The sequence below is a fragment of the Danio aesculapii genome, chromosome 22, assembly GCF_903798145.1.
Source record: "Danio aesculapii chromosome 22, fDanAes4.1, whole genome shotgun sequence".
NCBI lineage: Eukaryota > Metazoa > Chordata > Actinopteri > Cypriniformes > Danionidae > Danio > Danio aesculapii.
This window is the reverse complement of record NC_079456.1, coordinates 31028056-31049129: the sequence shown is the minus strand read 5'-3', so window position 1 is coordinate 31049129 and position 21074 is coordinate 31028056. Positions and strand designations below refer to the sequence as shown.

Genomic DNA, 21074 nt, shown 5'->3' with positions numbered 1-21074 from the left:
TGCCAAACAACTAGCAACGACAAAACAAAACTGTTGTCGCTTTTTGTGTCGGCTTAAGTTAGGTAATTTAATCCGGGGTCGCCACAGCGGAATGAACCGCCAACTTATCCAGCACGTTTTATGCAGTGGATGACCTGCCTGCCGCAACCCATCTCTGGGAAACATCCGTACACACTCACTCATACTCATACACTACGGACAATTTAGCCTACCCAATTCACCTGTACCACATGTCTTTGGACTGTGGGGGAAACCGGAGCACCCGGAGGAAACCCACGCGAATGCAGGGAGAACATGCAAACTCCACACAGAAATGCCAACCGACCCGAGGCTTAAACCGGCGACTTTCTTGCTGTGCTACCTACTGCGCCACTGCATCGCCTCTGTGTGTTTATTATTTTATAAATCACCTCTGTGTCTTATGCCTTCTGATATCTACATTAGAAAAGACCACCAGACCACTCACTTTCTTTCGGCTTAGTCCCTGATTCATAATGGATCATCACAGCACCTTCAATTACTCAGGCATATGTTTTATATCTGTAATAAAACATATATCATACACACACAAATTTAGTTTTAGACTCGGGGGTAAATTTTTGGATCGTGAAATCGCATGAATTCCAGCATCTAAAAAGTTGTGATTTAATTTGAAAAGATCATATGATAATAATGGGTGCGATGGGACTGTACTGGACAAACCGGTGGAATTACCACATTGTAAAACATCTGAAAAGTTGTTTAGGTAATTTTTAAATCCCTCAGCTAAAGTCTGTCATCAAAGTGGTTCAGTATTATTACCTCCAGAACTGTCTTGAGAGTCTGTGCACCCAAAGAGTAGTTTAGCCACCATGCTTATTGGGTCTTTTGAGGTGCAGTAAATTTTTATAAAAGAAAAATGCCCACCATGGCTTCTCCTACTGCAACAAATTGCATATTTCCTTTTGATATATGGTGCCAGTTTATTAGGATGTGACAAATTAGTTCTCTTTGATTCATTGGATGGAAACAGTGCTTTATTTTCAAATGTTTTATGCGATATTCCAGTTTTGCATATGTAATAAGTCTAATTCGTGTCTTTGGATGGAAAATGCTACCCAATCTACCCAAATGGTTTCTGTGATGAGATGGTCAAAGCTGGACAGAAAATAGCCTAATACTTTTAAATGATGATGTTTTATTAATGATAACATCATTAATCATCATCATATAGACAATATTTTTTTATTATTATTAAATAAAAGCTCAAAGCAGGGAAAAATTAATGAGAACGGCATTTTTCATTTTTTTGTTATTTATGAGGACACATTTTCTGTCTTTTTAAAATTCTTTGGTGAAAAATACACTCCATATATCTCATTTTAGTTGAACATTTGTGTAAATTCTATCACTATATGCATATTAACCATAGACTGTAAAATATAGATATTAACGTAACATGTTATAAACATACATAAACGTGACGAGCTCCTCAGATCAGCCGTGATTTCCTGCCAGATAGTGAGCGCCTCCGCCTCCGAGCGCCTGCTGCAGATCTGCATCGCATGTGGATCAGCTGAAGCTGTTGCGCGGGACGTCTGACGTCAATCCCTGCGTTGATGTCATCAGCGTGCTTCACATCGACAACAAAAAACTGAACTACAGCTTTTTGCTCTTTGCCGTGAACGTTCATGTGTACTGAATGAAAGTACTACATAGGAGGCAACTTTCCAAACGTGCTACAGGTGAGCGTTTTGAGTCCTCGTATGCTTTATCTATGCAAATGTTATATTACAAAGCGCTGTCCCTGACTGTTTAAAGCAAATTCTCCTCACTGAACGCGCTCATGCAGTTTCATGGATGCCTCAATTGTAGTTCAGAGATGTGTTTATGTATGAGGAGCAAGCAGCGGCTATTTGTGTATTTTATAGTCCCTACTTTTATCTCAACCCTTATCTTAATCCCTTATTATCTTATGCCACACATCACTGTATCACACTAAGTTACGTATTGGGTCACTGTGTTGTTGTTTTTTTGTAGAAAGCTGGGTCATGTTTTACGTCGTTGGGTCATTTTTAGAGACAACCCAATAGTTGGGTTAAATTCGATTCCCGCCGTGATGCGACGAATTTCAACGGTCCAGTCAACTGACGAAACTGCTGGTGGTTAAGAAAGGTAAGTTAACGTTAACGTAACATTTGGTTTGTGATGTTTGTAACTTTTGCTTAAAAGTTTTTTGGACTGAAATTCAAGAAATATACCTAAAATTTAGGCTACTGTTTTAAAGTAGAAGTGTAAGGTCACTTGTGACTTAGGAAAATCAAATTGTTAACGGTAACGTTAGTAAGCTAAATTAGCTGGGATAACATTTAACTGTTGACAGCTATCTAGCTTACTGTTACTTTTTATTTTACTTGTTATTTTTGGGAGAAATATGGTGTATTTATGTCGACTGAAATTATGTTAACACAACGTTTGTTGTTGTCAATCATTATGCATAGAATATTGTTATGGCTGTAATAGGACATTAAGTAATCTCAGTTATTAAATTGATTGTTCACCCAAAAATCAATATGCAGTCATTATTTACTCACCCTTTACTTTTTCAAACTGCTTTCTAACTTGCCTTTTTCTGTTAAACACAAAAGATATTTAGAAAAATTTTGGAAACCTGTAACCATTGACTTGCATCGTATTTGTTTTTCATATTATGGCAGTCAATCGTTACAGGTTTTCACTTTTCTTCAAAATATCGTCTTTTAAGTTCAACAGACGAAAGAAACAAATAAAAGTTTGGAACCACTTGAGGGCGAGTAAATAGTGAGTACATTTTCATTTTGGGTGAATTGTCTTTTTAAGAGTTATATTAAATGTGTAGTAAATAATTATTTTTGTAGATAAATGGTTTATGAACTTTTACTTAAAACAATTTTTTGATACTGAAATTTGAAAATATACCTAAAATTTGGGTTGCTTTCCACTATTTTAAAAAGGAAGTGTAATTTACTTGTAACATTTATGAGGAAAATCAAATTGCTAAAGGTATTGTTAGGGAGCTAGCTGGGATAACATTTAACAGTTAAAAGTTCACCAGCTATCTAGATTACTGTCACTTGCAAGATAACTGGGAGATATTTGAGAGAAATATAGTGTATTTATGTCGACTGCATAGATTGATATTGGTGTAGTGGGACAATACATTATTTGACTTATGAAATAGATTGTTAAATGGATCATTTACTCACCCTTTACTTTTTTTCAAACTTTTTTCAGACTTACTTTCTTCTGTCAAATACATAAGAAGATATTTAGAAAAATGACAACCATTGACTTCTATCGTATTTGTTTTGGGTAAATTTCCTTGAGGTTTTGTATTAAATATGTTGTAATGAATTATTTTGTAGATAAATGGATTCATTTGTGAGGGAAAAACTGCACCAGTGGAACCTTGGTGATTTGGTTGAAAGATTTAAAGGTGAGTGAGCTATTGAAAGGGATCCTCCACCCAACAATGAAAATTCTCTTATTGTTTTTTCTTCTCTTACATCTTAACACAGAGGAAGCTGTGGATGAAGAAAGTTTTATGTTACTTGATGACCCTAGCATTGCTGCGCTAATTCCAAAAATTGGTCCCAGGGTTAAATTCAAGAAATTCCATTCAGAACTGTTGGCAGTAAGTTTACACAAACTTTTTTAAAGAATACCTTTGCTGTGGCTGTGGATTTTTGGTCATGCGTTTGATAAAATGTTTTAATTGAAATAAGTTGATTTTTTTGCGCAAACAAAATAACTTTTTCACAACCAAGTTACAGTTACATACTGTAACCAATGCATACTAATCAGTGCAGTCACCATCAGAAATCCTTTGTACATCAATACTGCACCTCATCTTTACATTTTCTATACATTGCTAAGCAGCGCAAACAGGTGTCAAATGCCAGCGCCGATGTTTTCCATGCAAGTATGCATAATGTTTAAATTTTAAAAGACATGGCACAAACTCCTTTTAGAGATGACTCTATATGGAAGGTAAATCCTGCCAATTTTAAATAAATCTAATAAACATTGGAAATTAAAATGAAAACCATAGAATATGGCATAGAATATTGTTATGGCTGTAATAAGACATTAAGTTATCTCAGTTATTAAATTGATTGTTTACCCAAATATCAATATGCTGTCATTATTTACTCACCCTTTACTTTTTCAAACCGCTTTCTTAGTTGCCTTTTTCTGTTAAACACAAAAGATATTTAGAAAAATTTTGGAAACCTGTAACCATTGACTTAAATTGTATTTGTTTTTCTTATTATGGAGGTCAGTGGTTACAGGTTTTCACTTTTCTTCAAAATATCGTCTTTTAAGTTCAACAGACGAAAGAAACAAATAAAAGTTTGGAACCACTTGAGGGCGAGTAAATAGTGAGTACATTTTCATTTTGGGTGAATTGTCTTTTTAAGAGTTATATTAAATGTGTTGTAAATAATTATTTTGTAGATAAATGGTTTATAAACTTTATCTTAACTCTTTTTTTGATACTGAAATTCAAAAATATAACTAAAATTTGGGTTGCTTTTTACTATTTTAAAAAGGAAGTGTAATTCACTTGTAACATTTATGTGGAAAATCAAATAAACTAACGCTAACGTTACCTTTAACAATTTAATTTATTTAACATTGGAAAATAAAATGAAAACCAGACTAACATATTCATTATAAAACACTGTCTTTAGCAAAATATCTGCCAAAATTGCAATGATTTAATTTTCATTTTCACTGTGAAAACACATTGCGCCTGTCAAATCGATTTAATGTTTCATTTTCACTCTATTTCTGCATCAAGACTGCCAATATTAAAAGCCAAACTAGTCCCACGGTTAAATTCAAGAAATTTAATTGAAAGCTGTTGGCAATACGTTTATACTAACATTTTTAAGAATACTTTTGCTGTGGCTGTGCAAAAATATATATTTTTTTGGTCATGTTTGAAAAAAATTTTTGAAATTGAAATAAGTTGAGTTTAGGCTCAAACAAAACAACTTTTTCACAACCAAATTACAGTTACGTCCAGCCATTAAAGTATGCATTTGTCAAACAGCATCATCCACACCACATAACTTACACAACCAATCCATTCCAGTGCAGTCACCATCAAAAAACCTTTGTAGATCAGTGCTGCACCCCTTTTTTACATTTTCTATACATTGCTAAGCAGCACAAACATGTGTCAAATGCAAATGCCAGCTTGCCTTCATAGAAAACAATGTTTACAATTCTAAAAGACATGGTACAGCACAAAACGTCCATTGTTCAACTCCCTTTAGAGATGACTGTGGACTTGCTTATTGGTGTCCTTGCAAAACTTGCCCAATCAAATTCAACATGTTCTAGAATCAGTTATATTACTCAGATTGCCCAGATGTCAGTGCCTTAAATCTCTTTAAAGGCTGGGACACACCAAGCCAATGCCAAACAATTAGCAATGACAAAACGCAACTGTGTTGTCGCTTTTTGTGTCGGCTTACATCTGATTCTGTCTGGACCAAAAATCTGTGAAATCCAACTGAAACTGAGACTTCTGACGCACACATTCAAACCGTAAACAAATCAACATTTAGTACCATTATTACAGTAATTGTCACTCACCACAGAGGCATTCGCTCCTGCAAATATCATCCATATCATTTGCAAGTATTTGAGAAATGTAGCAAAATTATGACTAGTCTAGAGTTTAAAACTATTAAGTCAATAGAAGTCTTGCAAAGTATATAAGAATTTTAACCTAATCAATCCCTCATGGCAACTGAGCATTTTGTGCCCAGCTTAGGAGCATATTTGTGCCTAGAGGCTTCATAGGAAGTAGACTCGCACTCTTTTTGTCAAAACAGATCAGTCAAGGGTCTATCCGTATAAAGTTCTCTCGTCCACTTGACAAACACCAACGTGATTTCACCAAGTTGGACATGTTCCTGGATTAACATCTTTCTTAATCCTGGTACCATGTTCCAATCAGCCAGTCAGAATTATGGCATACATTTACTGTTTAGTTTAAGTTTAGGCTTACGGTTAGGTTTATGCATTTCTACATGATTGTTATAAACTATAATTTCCCTCTGATTTTGGGAATAATTTACAGTTATAGTTAGGTTTAGGGGTAGGGAATAGGTATGGATTACATTTCCATCAAAAATAATATAGATTAACATAGATGTTAATCCAGAATGGCATTGTACTGGGCAAAATCATCACATGCTCCACCGAAGAGGAAATGCAATAGTGTGTCTAAAAGAAGGAAACTGATTAACTAAACATAACTAAAATATGAGATGGAAATGATATTTCAGTTCTACTGCAGATTCAACCATAATGAAAAAAAAAATCAAAACTCAGTTAAGAATTGAAGATGTTCAAATAATTATTGAAGGCTTTGATTTTTCAGATAGAGATCCACAGTTTGGTTCCATTAAAAAAAAATCATCACTCTTAACTACAAAATGAAGCTAATTGTTCAGAGATGGACTACAATGATGGTTTCAACAACCATTGCTTTGTCTACATTGTTGTTCTTGATCAAGTCTTTGGCTATGTACTGCAGAGAAACGTGACTCTAAAGTTTATTCATAGATCACAAAAAATCATTGTTTTAAATCACATTACACATATTTTATGGTTTCTGGACCATTGAAATGCACATTTGTACTAGCAAAACAATCATTTATAGTTTGTAAAAAACACCACATTTGTCTGTGAAAAAGGCAATATTAATCATTATTAAACATAATATTATGACATTCTTTATACATTTGCATATGACGGTTGGTTTAGGGCATAGGTCTCAAACTGGATTCCTGGATGGCCTCAGCTCTGCACAGTTTTGCTCCAACCCTAATCAAGCACAGCTGATCCAACTAATCAAGGTATTCAAGACCACTAGAGACTATTAAGCAGGTGTGAGTTGGAGCTGGTTGGAACTAAACTATGCAGAGCTGCAGCCCTCCAGGAATTGAGTTTGAGATCATTGGTTTAGGACCATAATCAGTTCACACGGGAAATCAGATTTTGGCCACATTTAAATTTAAATTAAAATCACATTTAAAACTAAAACTGGTTTAAACACTGAGTGTTTGTGATTTTTATCCATTACAAGCATTCAAATAATTTGGTTGTAATACTTATCACTTCATAGTAGACTGTTCCTCTGACTAGAATTTATTTAATAATTAATACATTTTTCTGCAGTCTGCGGGCCTTAATCCTGACTACAATCAGTCTTGTGTGAATCATTCATCAATAAGAAATGAGCCACCAACACCAACTCAGACAGTAGAAGAAAACCGTCAGACGACAAGAAGCAGCTTCACCTTTGTAAAATACAATTTTCATACTCTTGAAATTGAACTTTAGACTGTTTGTTTGATTTAAAAATTTGTTTAATGAATTGTTTTTTATTGTTCAGGATGTACGAGAAATACTCAAAACATGTGGCGGAGCAACATTAGTAACAGCTTTAGACAGAGACAGATTCCTGAGCCTCAAGGAGCGACGTCGTATGGTGAGGCTGTTAGTGACCTATTTAATGGAGAAGTTTGGAGAAACGTGAGTATTCATATTAAATACATTTTCAGTGCTTCCCACAGGTTTGAAATATACTTGTGGTGGTAGCCGGATTTAAACACTCGTTTTAGCCCACAGCATATAAATGGTCAACTACATGCAACAAACAAAAAAAAGGGATTTTTAATTATATTTTTAATAATTATGGCACTGTTATACACCTTTTTTCAGTGGGTTAAAGTTATTTAAAAAGGCTGTTAAAATAAAAGAAATCCACTTTTTCTATTTAGGAGCCACGTGCACCCACTGACAGGTAAAGGCTTTTCTCTCTCTCTCTCTCTCTCTCTCTCTCTCTCACTCAGTATTGCCAAAGTATTTTAGATATTTATAAATTATGTAATATATTAACGTCATTAAATTAATAAAATATACAGCAAATGAGAAATAAATAACAGAGAAAAGGAATAAAAATAGACAAGATTGCTAAAAATGATAATACTTACAAGAATAAAAAGTGCAGATTTATTTAAATAAGGCAAAGTAGTTGGTTAACCATTTCTAATGGTGTACAAATATTTTGCAGCCAGTATACTTTGTTCTCTCTGAGTATATAATATAGTTTATCCGAGTCGTTTATTAAATAATTAATCGTTTAATGTTTCTCTCTGCAGCTGTGCAGTGCAATCAGCTGCGAAAAGTTAATGCAAAAAAGCATACAAATAGCGACAACTTTAGAAAGCGAAAGGAAATGCTGAATCCCAGACATTTTAGGAGATTCAGAAACTACTATTGCTGACCAGTCTTGTGCACACAGAACCAGCAGTAGGAAACGTGCAGAGCGAGAGAAGATGGTTAATCTAGTTAATCGATCGCGAATGTTTGACTTTCTTGGGCGGATGCAAAAAAGTGTAAAAGGATGATAATAATAGTATTATTTATGTGTCACCACCAAGTATACTTGGGTGGCCGTTAATATACCTGGGCGGCACACCCAAGTAAAGTCTGTGTGAAGCACTGATTTACGGAAGAAATCAATTAACTGGCCAATCTGAATGACATGCTTGTTTCTTTGTAAAGGCCAACATCTGAGACCAAAAAAGAAATGGCTTTAGCAGTGACTACTCAGTTTCCTTGTCTGAAAAGCAGTGTGGGAAATGGATATGTAAGTTATGATGATTGATTATATTAAAGTATAAATGTGGTCTTTGCTTTTTTCTACCACTGATTTCTCAATATTGGTGTGCTGCAGGAGGCCTGGTATACTCCTGCTCGATACCGACACCCTGCAACCGGTTATCTAGAAGAAAGACTTCGCAATGTGAGGAAACGTCTCAGAGCTCGACACAGTCAGAGACAGCTCAGCTTTCCACTGCTATCCCAGAGTTCCTCAGTTCAAAGTAGTTTTCCAATGCCAGGTCAGAGCTTGGGATTGACCAAGATGGAAATACCAATATCAATGGTTACCAATTTTATATTTATAACTTTCTGTGTTATAAATACTAATCTGGTTTAGAACAAGTCAAGGGTGAGAAAATGATGACAGAATTTTTATTTTTGTGTGAACTATCCTTTTTAAGGGCTTATCTGACACATACACAACCTGACCAAAGTCTTGTCGCCTATCCAAGTTTTAGGAACAACAAATAATAACTTGACTTATAGTTGATCATTTGGTGTCAGAAGTGGCTTATTGACCTTATTCTTCAATGCGGAAGTGCGCGTGTTTTTGCGATTATTTTAGAACTCCCGATTCAGCTGCCTATGGGAGAAATGACTAGGAATAATAAATGGTAGAAAACGGTCAAACTACTTACTCTACAAACAAGTGTTTGCATGACTATACAGACAAAGTAGAATAATATAATAAGAAAATATCAGTTTGCAACACTAAGCAGCAAAACGAGCTGTTTTTAACGTTTAAAAATGAATGGACGTGAATGAGACCGGAAGTCTCAAGCCAAAATGATTCACATGGCTGCGCCCACTCATACGCGGAGAATAAGGTAAATATGAAAGCAAAAGACCTCTAGATAACGCTTATTTTACCAAAGTAAAATATGATCATGTCTTGATTTTTAATTATTGAATTAATATTGTGCATGACTTAAATGAGCTTGAAGGACAGCATCCATACATCCTTACGATGATTCGGATAACTTATTAATAAAGTCATCTGGAATGGCAAAGACGGTGTTCTTGCTGGACTCCCAGAGTTCATTTAAGGTTCTTTGGATCTTCAATGCCTCTTCCTTCATCTAACTCCGGACATGCTCAATAATGTTCATTTCTGGTGAATAGGCTGGCCAATCCTGGAGCACCTTGACCTTTATTTTCAGGAACTTTAATGTGGAGGCTGAAGTATGAGAATGAGCGCTCTCCTGCTGAAGAATTTGCCCTCTCCTGTGGTTTGTAATGTAATGGGCAGCACAAATGTGTTAATACCTCAGGCTGTTGATGTTGCCATCCACTCTGTAGATCTCTCGCACGCCCCCATACTAAACCCCAAAACCATGATTTTTCCTTTACCAAACTTGACTGATTTCTGAGAGAATCTTGGTTGCATGCGGGTTCCAATATCTTCTGCAGTATTTGTGATGATTGGGATGCAGTTCAACAGATAGAATAAGATAGAATAATCTACCTTCTGCTACTTTTCCAAATGATCAACTAAAAGTCAAGTTATTACTGGAATCGACGACAGGTAGTGTACAGTATGTTCAAGTCCTCATAGAAAGTTGTAAATGGATGTCTTTGAATTACTTTCAGATAAGAATTGACAATGAACTTGCAATAATCTTGCATTAATACAGATAGTGCATCTGTCATGTCTGCTTAACACAGGGTTCCCACACGTCTTAAAAGTACTTGGATTTCAGACATGAATTCAAAGCCTGGAAAGTGCTTAAAAAGAGACAGGTTCATGAAAGTGCTTGAATTTAACATTTATGGTGTTATTTCAACAATTGTAACTGTGAACACAAAAAATGAGAAATTCTTCATTTAAAAACCTTAAACAAAAACTGTGACAAATAATGTACATTTTATCAATATTTCAGAAACTCATTTGAATATTACCAGTATTGAATTCAACAAGTTTAACTAAAGTTCTTTGAACACAACTGTTTAAAGTAGTGAAATTTTTGGAAAGTGACATTTAAAAAATAATTTCTATGACATTTTTGATCTTAATATTAAGTGAAATGTTAAGTACAGAAATTATTTTTATAATGCTGCATATGCTGGCGGGTGTAAATTACAATGGAATTTGGTTTAAAAGTAATACTGATTTTCAAAGTCTTTGAATCTGATGTCCATGAAAATGTGGGAACCCAGTGAATATTGTGATCTGAACTCAATTCAAGGTTTTAAAACCACCAACATTTTTAGTAATACTGTTTCGAAGGTATGTGTTTTTATATATAAATAAATGTGTGTGTATGTATATATATATATATATATATATATATATATATATATATATATATATATATATATATATATATATATATATATATATATATATATATATATAGAGAGAGAGAGAGAGATTTTATTTTTTATTTTTTTTAGGACAACAGTATCTCCAACACAAAAGCCATTTTAAATTGTAAAGAAATTTGTATTTTTGAAACCAATAAGGACAGCAAAAATCAGTGATTCATTTGAAACAGGCTGACATGTTTACTGCTCTAAAATATTATAAATCTTAAGAAAAAATAAAATATATTGTTTTCAAAGGGGAAAAAAGTTTTAGTTTTTTACCCAGACATTTAAAAAATATATATTTTAGAGCAGTAATCATAATACTGTGATACCGCGAAACCGTGATATTTTTATCCAAGGTTATCATACCTTCAGAATCTTATACCGACCCATGCCTAATTTATACATGTATATATTATTACATATAGAACATTTAGTTAAGTGCTTTGTGAAGACTGAGATTACACCCAGTTTTTCAGTTGTCTTTCCTCATTTTTTTCATATTGTCCTTTCAACAGAGTCCGAGTCTTCATTCTCTGACATTCACACAATTATTGAGAGTCTAAAGAACAACAGAAGCCCTCAAGGAGAAATGGAGGAGTTTATAAGATACACAGCCTCGTGGATTCACTCGTCCGAACCCAAAAGTGTTGAGGAAATCAAAAAAGAAAGTCCCACACTTCGTGACTGTCTTGGCATGGTGAGTATTATGATGTTCATAGAAGGCATTTTATTAAAGGGCATTTTATTAAATCTGCTTATAGAAAGATTTGAGCCCTTGTCAACTTTTGGACATTGCACTTTGAAGCTAAACAGGAGCAGCTTTAAACAGCTTTAAAGGAGATGTATCATGCTCGCTTTGCCCAATCTCATATTAATCTTGAGTATCTGTGGAGTAGTCCTGCATTCATCTTTTCTTTAAAGCCTTAGGTTGTTTTTAAATTCCTTTAAGACAGATTAACAGCTTTCTAAGTCAACAAAGCACAAACATGGCAGCTTCTGTTTGCCAACCAATTACATCCTTTGATATTTTTTTAAATAAAACGGGGGAACAACTTTTTCCATTGCAACCCTTTGACACATGAAATCACAGAGGTCTGATCAGTCTTGGCTGGTCCCTGGAGCATTTGATCACACCAGTGTGGTTGGAGTGTTCAGTACATCATTGATCAGCTGCTAAATTTAAATCTTTCATCCCACTTTGAATGGTGCCTAGCTAGAGAAACACGAGTGCGGCACTTATCAAAGATCAAAACTTATCAATGTTTTCAATGAAATAATGTTTACTGAGGTTGCAGACATTTTAATACACAAATTTACTAGCAAAACAAAACATTTGTGGTTTATAAAAAGCACACTGATGTCTATGAAAGACAGCAATAATAATAATTTTACACTTACTTTGACAGTGTGTGTTAATCACAGCAGATGATCCACACTTGTTTCGGTCACTTCCTTGTTTCGGTCACGTTCTTACTCTGTTCTTCTCCCAGTGAAACAGCCACTTGCTTCCATGTAGTTTAAGGAGAAGTTGATGAATTGACGTGTTGTAAATCCAGCAGCTTTAGTCTCCATTGCAGTGTTTGGGGCTGCAGCATATTATGTCATAAAGCAGACATGTCGACATTGGAAATATAAAAAAAATTCAATGTTATGTTACTTGTAATTTACGAAATGTCACAAGGACAGCCATACAGGCACAAAATGATGCTGTGTTTTAAATTAATGACAGGCATACTGTTTTTAAACACCCCAAAACCCCAGTGCTGCATTAGGTAGGGCTGTAAGTATGTCAGAGAACTACTTCAGCCTGTAGCACTTTAAATAAGAAGCACGACCACGGCACACCACATCTTTACATTGTTTTCAGTTTGCCATGGACAGACAATGAATGGTGCGGCCAGTGAACATAAACTCATAGAAAACAATGTTTAGAACTTTAAGAACTTATATCGGTTCGATACTGCATATTTTTGCTGGATCAGGGATCGGCCAGCTGATACAGATCCAAATCCAATCTTGCGCGTACGCTATATTCTGTGTTTATCAGCCAACTGAGCCATGAAGGTAGCCTATTATAAGGCACTATAAAATTGTCATGTAGGCCTACTATATCCCAAATGTTCTGAAGCCATTCTACTGTTTAATGTGAAGCACAGATCAATATTCACGTGGTTAAATTCATGTTCAGTTCAGCGATTTACGCCGCTGTGCCTGTCAATCACTCTCCGTTCATTCACAATCAAACTGTGTCGCGTTCATGACAACACGAAAAACTTTCTCCAAAATTATTTGTTCCTGTTAGTTTAAATAATCAGTGGAAAAATGCATTAAGTTTTGCATTTAATGGGTTACTTCTGACCTGCAACAAGGAGTTCATTGCTGTTTCGAAATCAAGTTGCGCTGCGTCTGTTAGATCAGCAGATCACCTTCGCAACATTAGAGTAGAGAGGTTTATTACCTGCTCTTCACACACAAAGAAGGCCTACCGCAGTTTTAAATTAGAAAAGTCTCAATAATACATTGGACAGATCCTCAACACACTGATTTCTTCCCTTTATGCTGCTGTTTCAAACGTGTCCGCAGATACCATAGGGCTGCGCACTGTGTCTTAGTGCATCAAGCGCTTAGTTCACACATCCGGCTGCGCAGACGCAACATGCGCAGCTCCGTAAGATTATTCTCATAATGAGTTTCTTTTCTCTTATCCTTCTGACTAAGTTTATTCTTCCGAGGTAAATACTTTAAGCACTGAAAATAGTAAAGCCTGGCTTATCGTGGTCAAAGTAATTGATTAAATTAATAAAAGTGAAACTGACGGGTGCAATAGAGTATAGATTGTTATTAACATAAAATTATCTAGCCTAATATAGGCTTCTGTGAAACTGCGGATATTTCACTGTAATTATATTTAGATCATTATTTTATTTAACCGACCAGTTTGTGTTTTGCCACTGAAGCAGACATTGTTTTGAATTTTCTCCATCTCACTCACGGCATAATTTGGCGAGGAAATATTAAGTAAAACTGGCCTAGTTTAGTTTAGTTTAGTTTGTGTCAAACCTGCAGGAAAATATCAGGCTTTGCTAAAAAGCTGGTTATTTTACGATTAGGGTCAATAGTGGTTGCCTATTGCAGATTTCCAAGAAAAATCTTAGTATTAAAAAAGGAAACATAAGCTGGACCACAACAGATCATATCAATGTCATAACGAATGCTCAAATGTAGCCTAGTTTATAGCAAGCATCATGTTTTTAGTTAGGTTGTGTGGTCTGTCATGTATAGTAGGCCTATAGGTCTGTCATTTTTACTGAAGAATGTATGATATTTTAGTTTAGCACTAGAGCTATAGAAACAGTATTAGGCTTAGAAAAAAAATGGTATGGTAAAATCGGTGAATCCATATGTGTGAGCGATCATACAGGTGCAGATACATCTGTACCAGCTCTGCTACTCAACTCTCCAGTGTGTTTAGAACTTTAAAAGACTGTGGCTGTTTCTCAATTCCAAGAACGCAGAGAATGGACTTGTGTTCTTGTGAAGACCAGTCTTGCCAGGTCAGCTCGGAAGAACAAACTAGGGAGACTGCGAGAACACAGAACGTGTCCTGTGAGGAAGTAGATTCTGCACCAGATTCTGTACCAGCTCTGCTACTCAACTCTCTAGTGTATTCATGTTATTAACTTGGTGTTGTTTTGGATATCAATATGAGACATCAATTAATTGCATGTCAAAGAAGGTGGAATTCCTCAACATGCCCACCAACTGCTTAATCACCACAGAGCAATGGTAGCTGAAATGTGTTTGGGAGAAAAAAATAAACCCCCCAAAATATTTGCTTTAGTGAGCCGTTTCAGACTGCCGTAATGAACTCAAAACGAACTTTGTTTTGAATGGATTTTGTTTGGAATTATGCATTGGGTTTGAAGCATGTTGGGGTATTCCATTTGGGTGTCTTAATTTTTGGTCTTCCCTTCACTAAAAATTTGTCCACTTTGTTTCGTTGTGTAGGATTACCCCCTCCCCCCACGTATCATAGATTGTGCAAACAAAGATGCATAGGATAGGATCGAAAAATCAGCATATAAGTCCTGCAAAGCTGCAGTGTAGAATCTTAATTGCGTTTGGTAACTAAAAGAAAAAACTACAACTTTTACTTCTGATATTTTAAAAATATATATAATTTTTTTCTCTCTGCAGTCTGTGGGCCTTAGTCCCGTCAACATTCAGTCATGTGTAAATCAGTCGCCAATAAGAAATGAGCAACCAACACCAACTCAGCTAGAAGTGGAAACCTGTCAGACAACAACGATCAACTCCACCTTTGTAATAGCACACCTTTCATACAAAATTGAATTTTAGCCCACTTATTGGTTGATATAAAAAATTATTTTAATAATAAAAAAGTTTTTATTCATTGTTCAGGATGTACGAGAAATACTCAAAACATGTGGAGGAGCAACATTAGTAACAGCTTTAGACAGAGACAGACACCTGAGCCTCAAGGAGCGACGTCGCATGGTGAGGCTGTTGGTGACCTATTTGATGGAGAAGTTTGGAGAAACGTGAGTATTCATATTAAATACACTAACTTAAGAATCAATTAACTGGCCAATTTGAATGACATGCTTGTTTTTTTGTAAAGGCCAACATCTGAGACCAAAAAAGAAATGGCTTTAGCAGTGACTACTCAGTTTCCTTGTCTGAAAAGCAGTGTGGGAAGTGGATATGTAAGTTATGATGACTGATTATGATTAAAGTATAAATGTGGTCTTTGCTTTTTTCTACCACTGATTTCTCAATATTGGTGTGCTGCAGGAGGCCTGGTATACTCCTGCTCGATACCGACACCCTGCAACCGGTTATCTAGAAGAAAGACTTCGCAATGTGAGGAAACGCCTCAGAGCTCGACATAGTCAGAGACAGCTTAGCTTTCCACCGCTATCCCAGAGTTCCTCAGTCCAAAGAAGCTTTCCAATGCCAGGTCAGAGCTTGAGATTGATCAATTGATGGAGTTTAGAGGTGCAGCTTCATAGTATTTGTGCTGTTAAAAAGAGTTTGTATGACATGGTGATGGTATGGATGTTTGCATGTTATAATTATGCCTTTCCTTACATTGTGTTTTGTTTTTAATAGAGGCCGAGTCGCCTTTCACTGACATTCACACAATGATTGAGAGGCTTAATAACAACAGAAGCTCTCATGATGAAATGGAGGAGTTCATGAGATATACAGCCTCATGGATTCACTCGTCTGAACCAAAAACTGTTGAGGAAATCAAAAAAGAGAACCCCACACTTCACGACTGTCTTGCAACGGTGAGAATTATGTTAAGTAGAAGAAAAAAGTATCAGAAGGCCAAAACTATTCAGCATTAACGTATTCATTAACTAATTTGTTATTGTTTACAATCAAATGAGAGAAATGTGATGTTTTTATTTAGATATCACAGGATTTTGGAGTATTATTCCCTGATCATGTCGGCAGCCTTTATGAGTTGTGGCTGCCTGTCTTCGCTGACCGGATTTTACTTTTAGCGAAAAAAGAAGCCAAAGCTTCTGATGTCCTTCCAGAAAACCTGGAAACACTGGAGAAGGGTATGACATCCCATCAGTTCACATTTACATTTATTCATTTATCCAAAGCGACTTACAAGTGAGGAATGCAAGCGACTGATCATAGAGAGGCTAATAAGAGTGCTAGCGATTATAGAGTTTTAGCCAATGTTGAGAAATCGAAAGCCAGATTAGAAAAAAACAGAAAACACAGTTTTTATTTTTTAACTTGACAAGCTGCTAAAGGCACAATATGTAAGTTTGTTCATTAAAACTTCCTGAAACCACTAAAATATTGTCATATATTGAAAAAAAGTTATCAAATGATCTGTTAAAACTAAATCCTACTGGTTCTGAGAACTGACCACGGATGCTTGTAATTTTGTAGCACAAGTAATCTAAGTAGAATAAAGTAATGAAGTAGTCTGCAAAATCATCAAGTTTGAGTCTTTGTAAACTTGTAATTTACAGATGTTCGTGGAGAAATTGCTTTTAAAGCCCTTCCTGCAATCTTGCCATCATCGCCATACCACACAAATGGGAAAATGGTTCGTCCAACATATGCTGAAGTGAAGAGCAGCTTCATTGACATTCAGCCAGTAAGTTAGAACACCACCACAAAATCAGCATCAGTAAATGACACCAAACATGCAAATATGTTCTCTCTCTTTCATTTGGTTCCTATATTTCCATCCCAATGGACAACATTTGAATAGTGCATAAAACATTTGCAAATAAAGCCCAGTTTCCATTCTGTCTGTTGAAGAGTATAACATTGAGGAAATAGGAGTTGATCACTGTTGCTCATTAACCTCAATTCTAAATGAGTTGCACTTTAGAGCAGCAGAGAACACATGCAGTAACAAATACGGTCCTGTGAACTTTAGTTTGGAGGCAAGGCTTGATATTTGAAAATACAGTTGTGTTGGACAGTTCTTGCACTTGCACTTTAGTGTTTCATCTCAAATGTTTAATAACTCTGATGTGATTTCATATTGTAATCGATAATCGAAATTGAGGCTCAATTGTTTCTGTTTTTATTTTTTAAACACAATATCCCAAATTGCGGTAGATACATAACTAAGATGACAAAGCTAGTTTGCTGCAGATATCATGATTGTATGGTCAAATGTGACTTTTTAGAGAAAATTTACATCATTTAATTCACTACAGAACTACAGAACAGTGTCGTGGCCAAGTTTGCAGACCCATACTTCAAATTTGTGCCATGCATTTAACCCATACAAAAGAGTATACATGCCTGCACATGCTAGTCAACACGCACCCAAAGCAGTGGGCAGCCATTTTTGCGGCGCACCGGGAGCAGTTGAGGGATCAGTGCCTTGCTTAAGGGACTCACCTCAGCCATAGTATTGACGGTGGTGAGAGTGCCGGTGATTCACTTTCACCACCAACAATCCCTGCTGGAGCCAGGACTCGAATCTGCTACCTTTCAATCACAAGACCCTTTCTAACCATTAGGCTGCGGCTGCCCCTGGTTTGTGACAGAAAATATTTTTCACCAGGCAACTGACGTGATAATCAGTAATGCCAGAATATCCTGGGGTGGGGCACTTAAAAAAACACACGAGTACAATGCTTACTCATATAATCATGGTTTTTTGACCCCGCCAACTGTCAGTTTTGGCAACAAACAGAAATGGTGAGGAGGAGAAACTCCCCATACCCTTTTCCCGATCTTACTGAATTAAATGCCTACTTTACTACATCCAATCAGCTTGCAGTAGAAAAAACAAGCCACGCCCACTGAAAATTGGGTCTGCCTGTAGCACAGGTGTCAAATCCAGTTCCTAAAGGGCCACAGCTCTGCACAGTTTAGCTCCAACCCTGCTCCAACACACTTGCCTGTGGTAAGCCTGAAACTCAATGAGTTTGATCAGCTGTGTTTAATTAGGGTTGGAACTAAACTGTGCAGAGCTGCGGCCCTCCAGGAACTGGAATTGACGCCTGTGGCCTATAGGATCCTGAGTGAGCTAATTGTTTTATTGGCGTACTATTAATTCTACTATTAATTCTATAGCCTATGTGCTAACATAATCGCACATCTACCGTTAGTCTCCTAGCTACAACAAGCTAACGCAGCTCCGATTAGCCACACAACAATCCCTTGGGGTCCTAAGCAGACTTGATTCCAGGGGGAACTCCTGGATTTTTCACCACATCACCACACTCATCGGGTTACAGCTCCGGCTGGAAGTTAACATGAATTATCTATTTTATTTATTAAATTATCCATTACATTGGGGTTTTATTAACATCTACCCCAACTGTAAACCTACCTCTCACAGTTATGTAAAATGGTTATTGTCGTACAGTGTCAACAATTATGCTATACTGATGATTGCATGTTCAAGTACCCGCAGCTGTATCCCTTCTAGACTTTAACACTCTCCCAGAAAGCTGCACACTCTGATAAATGAAATCTGTGATCAAAAGTGTTCAGTTTTATGTTGTAGTGTATGTCCTCTAACAGAACAAAATTTTTATTATTATAAAAAAATGACTGGTGGAGATGATGCTGTAGAAAGTGACAGAACTAGTGTCTGAATCGAATTGCCCCATATAATGCATCCATGCAGCATTTATCACAATGTGTATTAAATAACACCAAATGTATTCTTTCAAGGTTGGAACTAATATGGTTCAGTACCTGAACAGTGGGATGAGCCAGGATTCACCACACATACTTGTGCTTGGAGACAAAGAAAACTCTTCGCAAATGTTCGTCGTTTTCAGCGGGCAGGCAGTGGAACAGGAGACCTTACTGCAAGCAGTGGATTCATGTTTTAAACTTTTTCACGTCTATGACATTAACTATCCAAAGCCCTCTGCTCCCATTTGGGAGTTTTTGCAACACGCAGTCTATAATATCCCCGGAGGCGTTCCTTCAACACACTGCAGTCTCCTAAAAAACTTTGTATTTCGCATTACTGATCAACAGTAGGTTTATGTAATTTTGCTTGCTTATATGTTCTTAATTTTTGTGTTAGAAATTTGTGTACTGCATTATACCATCAGTATGTTCAAAAAAGGGGTTTTGAATTGTGTACTGTACTGTACACAGCTTGACTATTTAATGTGCGCTTTTTAAATTCATTTTCAGTAAATGTTATAGAGATTGTTTGATTTAGAAAGAAAATATTTGTTTATTAAATTTGATTTTATACTTAAATAAAATATTTGAAAAATTAAATGAATTGCTTTTTAGTGAAGATTTTAAACCAATTTCTAGAAGAGCACGTGGTATGATTGATCAAGGCTGGTCTCTCATTCATAATCATGCAACGGCAGCCATATTGCGCTAGACCACACACCAGCTGATTGGTGGAGAGGAGACAGAGTTTCTCAATATGCGTTCTTCAGCGAACTTGCGTCCTCATGTTCTCATGCAACGCCATCCTCAACTGCCAAAGTTCAGTTCCAATACTCAAGACTGCAAGAACAGAGGACGCGTGAAACTTCCTGGATGTATTCTTGATATCGAGGACACACCGATGCAGACTTGAGCACCGAACCCGCTCTAGAAGTCCCATAAGTCATTGCAACTGAATGTGGGAAGCGCAGCATTTTATATAGATTTATTATTAAAGTTCAGAGAAATAACTTATTTATCTCAGGAGTTTCCCTAAATGAAACGGTGAAAATAAACATAACCATGAAAATCTTGTTAAAGGAATAAACACATTAAGGGTGTTTATTAGCTGAAATTAGTATTAAAATCTGTTTTGTTTATATTGTGCAACGTATATTTATAATGGTTTTTATGCAGAGTATATATTTTGAAAAGGGGAAAAACAATAAATTGTATGAATGCTGTAAAGTGTAAATAATTTTCAGTTAAACACGCGTGAAGGTCACGTGACCATCAGGAAGAACGCAGCATCTTATTTCTCACAGGATGCAGTCTTTGTTCTCGTGGTCTCCCGAGTTTGTTCTTCGGAGGACACTTGGCAAGACCGGTCTGCATTCTTGGAATTGAGAAACAGCCAAAGTGAAAAAAAAAAATTATGATATCGTTAGGAGGCCATGATAGGCTGAGGCCATTGGGCAAATGCCAGGGTTAAACCCCTACTCTTTTTTTCGAAGGACATCCTGGGATTTTTAATGACCACAGGGAGTCAGGACCTTGGTTTAACTTCGCATCCGAAAGATAGCGCTCTGTGAGCAGTATAGAGTCCCCTTCACTATACTGGGGCGTTAGGACCCACACAGACTGCAGGTTGAGTGCTCATTGTTGGCCTCACTAACACCACTTCCAACAGCAACCTAGCTTTCCCATGTGGTCTCCCATCCAGGTACTGACCAGTGATAGTCCCGCTTAGCTACAGTGGGCAACGTTGTAAGGGTTGTAGAGAGCTATAGCTGATGCGAAGAATCCCCCCTTCCACCCCATCTCTCAAGACCTGATCTCGGAACCCCTAATGCTAATTGGGCTCAATTATCTCCGAGCTCTTGGTTCTCTCACAGGACAACAAGCCAAAC

General features: G+C 36.4%; 1 protein-coding gene across 1 annotated transcript; it reads left to right on the top strand.

The window, feature by feature from the left end:
* Positions 1–1608: 1608 nt before the first annotated feature.
* On the top strand, positions 1609–19785 carry si:dkey-286j15.1 (uncharacterized protein LOC796378 homolog). Its single transcript, XM_056448343.1, has 17 exons — positions 1609–1724; positions 2020–2154; positions 3384–3454; positions 3537–3652; positions 7219–7344; positions 7436–7575; positions 8611–8695; positions 8783–8948; positions 11535–11716; positions 15217–15342; positions 15442–15581; positions 15662–15746; positions 15835–16000; positions 16153–16334; positions 16460–16613; positions 17043–17170; positions 19219–19785. Exons 3-17 carry the CDS (start codon positions 3388–3390, stop codon positions 19534–19536), a joined length of 2181 nt encoding a protein of 726 aa, XP_056304318.1. The 5' UTR covers positions 1609–1724; positions 2020–2154; positions 3384–3387; the 3' UTR covers positions 19537–19785.
* The last annotated feature ends 1289 nt before the right edge of the window (positions 19786–21074 follow it).

Coding starts and splice junctions, on each gene's coding strand:
- si:dkey-286j15.1 (XM_056448343.1), top strand. CDS start 3,388: ATGGATTCATTTGTGAGGGAAAAACTGCACCAGTGGAACCTTGGTGAT. Junction 15,343..15,441: donor CAACGATCAACTCCACCTTT/GTAATAGCACAC, acceptor TTCATTGTTCAG/GATGTACGAGAAATACTCAA. Junction 16,614..17,042: donor CCTGGAAACACTGGAGAAGG/GTATGACATCCC, acceptor TGTAATTTACAG/ATGTTCGTGGAGAAATTGCT.